Below are 6,565 nucleotides of genomic sequence, written 5' to 3'. Positions count from 1 at the left end.
TGTGTGTGTGTGTGTGTGTGTGTGTGTGTGTGTGTGTGTGTGTGTGTGTGTGTGTGTGTGTGTGTGTGTGTGTGTGTGTGTGAGAGTGAATCTTAAATGATTGCTTCAAAGCCATGAATGGACCCAACACCCAAAGACACCTGTCATCATCAGCTATGCCGTTTGCACACCACCAATGTATACATTTTGGGAGCATAGCTAAGAATAGAAGCACACACTTATTTTCAAACATGAACTGTTTTATTTAATATTCTTCATAATTTTAGCAATCTGTTTTTTTATATACCTGGATAATAATCAATCTGTTTTTTAAACTGTTTGGGATAAAGTAGACTCTTATCATTTTTTTTCAAAATTCATTTGATATACATAGTCTCTTATTTACTTAAATGATTTGGAATAGTCAGGTATTATATGCAACATCCCCAAAACAAACAAACAAACAAACAAACATAATACACATATTTTTGAAGGCAGTGAAACCGGGTCTATGCCTTGGCAACATCAATAAAAGCTAGCAAAATGTCGCTTCATCCAGCGATTGATTTCGCATTCTGAGTATTCTCGTGCTACTGTTCTTTTGGGATGTATGGTTTCATGTAGGTTAAACCCTAGGCCTAGGGGTAGCCTATATTTCTTCATAAATGGATGGTAATGTGCTAACATAGAATGGCAACAGTCATATCACTCTTCAGCCATTGTTTTCGTTCGCTACATTGGCCAAGTTTAAGTCATCGTATTGCCATAATTTTTACGTAATAACCAACCATCAAAATGTACCATTGAATGCCTGTAGTCATTCCTGAGATCTCTTTTTTCATTCTTATTACTATGCTATTTATATTTCTTTTTTCCTAGGGTGATGGTTATAGACATCATATGAAAGTAGAAATATCAGATCCTCAAACCTTTTCGATTTATACTTGGCTCGACATTATAAATTTGGCAAATAAAATAAAATATCTAAATGGTGAGTATAGGAGACCGACCTGGAGCAAATTGCCTTTCTGTTGTTGATTTCGTTGAGGTAAGCGTGTCTCGCATTAGCCTACAGAGTATGAGCAGCTTGCAATCTGCAATCACCTGAAATAACAGGGATGTCTAGTCTAAGGCTACTAATATAAATAATTCATTGTCGACTTTAATACTATGCCATTCCACGATTGTATGCGGGCAAGGATCCATCAAAATTTCATTATCATTCCAACTCAACACCTGCTAAATATTTAATGTAGTTGACCCCAGGTCAGACAAATATGGTGGAGCAGTCCCAGAAGACGGCCTGCCAATGTCTCTTGCAAAATCAGGTCGCCTTCTCCGGATGAAGTAGCCTATAAATCCATTTGGGTGTAGATGAATTCAAACGTCTTTTGTTTTGTATTTTTTGTGTGTGGATAGCTAGCACTCGTTTTCTTTTTTTCTTCTTTGTAATTTTTTCCCCGCTTTTTTTTCTGCTAAAATGCAAGCCAAGTCACTAAGGCTGAAAGTGCCGTTAGAAGCATCGTGAGACCAAAAGGAACTGTGGATTTGGAGGCCCCGTTCCCCCCACCACAGAGTTCAAACAAGCTCCCTCGGAACTCCAAGTTTCTGGACTCCTTTTTGAGCTTCTCCCATAGGTCTGTTGCTCCCTCTTGGCAATCCGCCAGCGCAGTGGTCGCACATGAGTGGAAGTCATCCCAATATCTGCAAATCAAATGTAAAAGCAATTAAGAAATGCTTTACGGTATGTTAGCCTACTGTTGACAACTTGTTTTCTCTCCTTATTGGTTGTCTGTGCTATATTCGAGTAGCCTAAGAGTTTGCTTTCAACACAGTTGTAATAATATTAGAAGGACAAAAATAATTCCACCAATAAATGCATAATAATAATAATAAGAAGAATCCGATTCTATTTTTGTATTATAACCTATAGTCGGTCGAATAGCATAGTCTAGTATTAGCATCTCCCTTGAAGGCTAAACGAAAACCACGTTTGTTGTAAACTACACACTCTGAGAAAGATTCCCTAAAGTCACGTGATTGTATCTAACCGCTCCCTTTTTCAATTTCTCTCCTCTCTCTCAATTCTATTCAATGGGCTTTATTGGCATGGGAAACATGTGTTTACATTGCCAAATCAAGTGAAATGGATATATAAAAGTGAAATAAACAATATAAACAAATATTACACTCACACAAGTTCCAAAAGAACAAAGACATTTCAAATGTCATATTATGTCCATAGACAGTGTTGTCGCGATGTGCAAATAGTTCAAGTACAAAAGGGAAAATAAATCAATCTGGGTTGTCTCTCTCTCTCACACGCAAACAACACACACACACACACACACACACACACACACACACACACACACACACACACACACACACACACACACACACACACACACACACACACACACACACACACACACACACACACACACACACACGCAACCAGCCTGTCTTGCATCAACTAGCTAGCCAAAGTCATCTGCACGAATGCTCGTCCATCCCTCATTCTCACATCCCCAACGTCCAATCACATGCACAGTGGCATTAACATAGTGAGAACAGTGGCTATAATATCCCATTCACACAAAGGCTATACATTTTAAAGGAGCCACTGCTTAATTGTTTTATTCATATTGAGACACCCAGTGGCGCGTGGCTCCCCCTGATCCTGACTCTGTATCTGATCTAATCGAGGCTGTTGATATTGACCCCCTCAACCCCACGCCACGTCGATAGTATATCTCATTGCAATTATGGAGTGACGTGCGAATAGGGGGGGGGGGTAGCCTAGCCTATTAACGTGCTCCTGCTGCCTGCGATTTTCATGATGGAGCTGTCGATTTAAACTGGGGGCTCTACTGCCATCTGGTACCAACCGGTTTGGTATATGGGGTGCAGTGCGCCTGACCCTTTTTGGATTTGATACAATTCTGCATGACCCCGCCCCCTTAAAAAAAATGAATTCAACTTACATGCAGATGGTCTGCAGATTTTCCTTCTCGTCCAGCTCCTGTGGATAGTTGGCCATATTATCCCCGAGTTTCAGCAAGCAGTTGGAGAACCCTTTGAATACTGTATCACATTTCCCTGTCGCTCTCACCGCCTGTAGCAAATAAGCTGGAATGGGGGGGGGATGGATTTATTATTTTTTTAGGATAATGTGTTTTTTTTTTCATTCCAACATTCGATGGCATATGTCTTATAATGACAGGGTAAGTTAATAGTTTATTTTTATGGTGATTCGTTTTCATTTGATCCAGTTTGTCCATTCATTCATGTATTTTCTTAATTTAGCCTTTTGGGTAGTTTAAATGGGAATGTTTTAAACTTAACCCTATAACGTGTTGTCAAGAAATGTCTAAACATTTTCGCCTAATATAATGCTAGTTTTAACATATCCAACAATTGTACATCTGCATTTGATCATACAATCTGTTTGGAGAAGGCATTGTGTGATCCCAGCCCAGAAAATGTGTGCAACAGCGACAAAGGAGGATGAGGTAATGCACCGCCGAGATGGAAAAGGGGGTGTGTTTCTCACTGCATGGCTTTTGTGAGTGAGTGAGTGTGTGTGTGTGGGGGGTCTTGTGGTACGCTATAGTAAATTGTAGTAATATTTGTGTCTGTGCTTATTCAACCATATTAGGGGCGTTCTCCGTTTATAATTTGTTGAACAGAGAAAATGACAGGGTTTGTTGCTAAACGTCCACGCCTTAAATCCAACCCGTTTGACCCCCTCGTGCTCAATTTTGAGGTTGTCAATGGTGGGACGCACCAAGCATCTCTGGTTCGTTAAGCAAAAGATTCGCTCGATTGATCATTTGTTACAATGTTGTCCCATGTCGATTGGTTGCAGAATAATGCACCGTGAAGGCTACACGGTTAGGCTATTTATCAATAAATAATAAGGTAACGACAGCGATGGACTTGTTTCATTTAAATTCATCAGTGTAACCACCTCGGTTATGGGTATTTAGGTCTGGGTGATGTGTTCATAATACAGGCATCATTCGTTAAATTGCGTTGTAAAAAAAAGTGAGGCTACTGTCATTGCCATCATGCCCTATCGAATCAAGATGTTGCCCCACAAGCAATCCAATGACAGCAAATATGCTATGCGGAGATGTGTAATAGATTCTGACAAGGTCAAGTAATTCATGAATGGTACTGCGTCTCGAGCAAGCGGATTGCAAATGATTTTTGCAGGGATTTTTTACAAAGGAGCAACTCGCGAGATGATATTATCGCACTTGCATTGTAAAATTACACATAGCCCCCATATATTACTTCAACGTGTGCCGCTCTCACTTGGCATAGACCCTGTTTGAAAAATCTCTTGTAAAATGTGGTATCCTAATTATTTTTACACGTGCAATAACAGGGTTGAAATGACTATGCCCTCTATCCCATTTTCCTTTTAAGGACAATTTCTGCTAAATGTGTGAAATTAAGACATTGCCTAGAGAATCTATCACACGTGTTTCTCACATGTATCATATAGGCTACCTCAGCTTTCAGCTCCAATAGATAGCTATATAGCTACAGTAGCCTGAATACTACTAACAGTCACACCCACACTATAGATATAGCTAAAGTAGAGTTAACCCGCAGAGAATGTACACTGCACATAAACATAGAATAAACCCTCAGAATGACCAACTCTGCGGACGACCCAGTCAAAGACAAAACATCTAATATCCAAATGATAAAAACGACCATCCATAGCCTATTACGTTCTCGTTTCGTAGGCTAATGTTACATGTTAGCGATACCACATCTCAAATAAGCGCTGCAATACATTGATATGGCTAGCCTACATTTTTACGGGACAACGTGACACCATAGCTATAATCGAAATATATCCTCCAAATGGATTAGGCCAAATAACCCCATAGATATAGTTGTTTTCTCTCTATAGTCGCCTACATTCTTTTGCTGAATAGAAAGCGCCTTCATCAAAATAAACTATATTTTTAAAGACATTTTATTTTCGTAGACCAAATATAGTCTAATAGTCATATTCGTTAATGAAAAATGATCTAAATCCTATTTGACATTAGACAATTATCATATCGCTAACCTATACTCAATGTATTTCGTTACAAAAAAATAAACGATGCACCTGCTAGGCACTCATATTTCGAAAGAGCTTGTCTTTAGATGCTGCGTGTCTTTTAGTTCAAATTTTCATTCACAAAGCATGTCAAGTCAAAGCATTTATGTTTAGTCTTTTTTCACAATGGCTCGGCTGCTGAATTATTTATAAATCCCTTGCCACTACAGGATTCTGAGGAGCAGTTGTCTTACTTCGGCAGCGTTTGCGTTATGTAATGCAAACGGAACACTGGCCTATTCGTGCGAACGTCCCCGTACACGTTTCCAATCGAAATTACAGGTGCATTCTTATAGAATTTAAAAAAGAAAATACATTTTTTGTTTAAAATCATTTTTTTGTTTGTTTAGAATCTCCTTGATAACGAATGGGGGGGGGGAAAAACGTGAAATGTGACATAGCCTTTGGTTTGTTGTGTCTATTATTTTTGGACGAAATTAGCTCATGCATACCATTGTATATAGCCAGATAATAAACTAATCTCATGCATTCATTGCAATAAAAAAAAATACAGACTTGTTCCTGGAAGAAACGATCGAACAGTTGATTACAAATAGTTTGCAGGTTAACACTTATCATTATGAATCTTGCCCTGGAGCCAGATCTGTGCGATTTCCGATAGATTAGCCAAATGCAAAATCAAAATTAGCTAAATTCTGAAAAATTACCAATCTACAGAGCTGCCTCCAGTCCAAGAGTAATGACCTTAAATGCCACCCTGCAAATAGTTTGGCTTTCATTCTTAACAATTCGCTAATCATTGTTGAGTCAAATATAAAACAATAATTCAATCGACCGTGAAAGAGTCACTCACCTAACTGAACAGCAAGAAACAGTGAGATATATTTGCCGGACCAAGTTAATCCCATTCTACGTGTGGTAAAACCATTGGCGTATGCAGATCTTAAAAACTTGGAAGGAAAAACGATGTTGAGGTCTGGGCATCACACATAGCCATCAACTTCCAGCAGCATTCACAGACTCTTCCTTTTTCTCCCGTTGCCTGTTACACTCACAGTGTGGCGAAGAGGAGTGAAATGGTGCACCCCTTGTAAAGCGAGGGCGGTGATGGCTCTTTTTTTTTCACTTTCTCCCCATCTCTAGCTCTGCTTCACGCCCACATCGCATGCTTGACGTAGAGGTGACTGTTGGACTCCCCCTTCCTCCCCCTAGCCCACACCTTACACATACAGCCATTAAAAGACCTGTAGTGATATCTGGGTCAAGGGCACACGTGCGACTATGAGACTATGGACTCAGAAGTGACCAAATGCCCCTTTTCTTTGTGCCATCGACAGAGAACTAATACGAATATGCCAATATGTATCTGATTTGTATATTTGTGGTGTACTTTGTTTATATAATATTTAATCATATGTTTACTATGGACAAAAAAATACATATTTTCTGCCAAAAAAACGCTGTTTATCATGCTACTAGAAATGTGTCCAAATGCCG

At 39.3% G+C, this 6,565-nt stretch overlaps 1 protein-coding gene across 1 annotated transcript; it reads right to left on the bottom strand.

Annotated features, from left to right (window-relative positions):
- Positions 1-323: 323 nt before the first annotated feature.
- On the bottom strand, positions 324-6,160 carry nrn1a (neuritin 1a). The gene is made up of 3 exons (XM_035760741.2): positions 5,922-6,160; positions 2,967-3,111; positions 324-1,683 (listed from the first exon to the last, which is right to left on the bottom strand). Exons 1-3 carry the CDS (start codon positions 5,974-5,976, stop codon positions 1,455-1,457), a joined length of 429 nt encoding a protein of 142 aa, XP_035616634.1. The 5' UTR covers positions 5,977-6,160; the 3' UTR covers positions 324-1,454.
- Between the last annotated feature and the right edge of the window lie 405 nt (positions 6,161-6,565).

Source organism: Oncorhynchus keta, chromosome 4 (genome assembly GCF_023373465.1).
Source record: "Oncorhynchus keta strain PuntledgeMale-10-30-2019 chromosome 4, Oket_V2, whole genome shotgun sequence".
NCBI lineage: Eukaryota > Metazoa > Chordata > Actinopteri > Salmoniformes > Salmonidae > Oncorhynchus > Oncorhynchus keta.
Note: the sequence above shows the minus strand (reverse complement) of the source record. Positions and strands in the feature narration are given on the sequence as shown.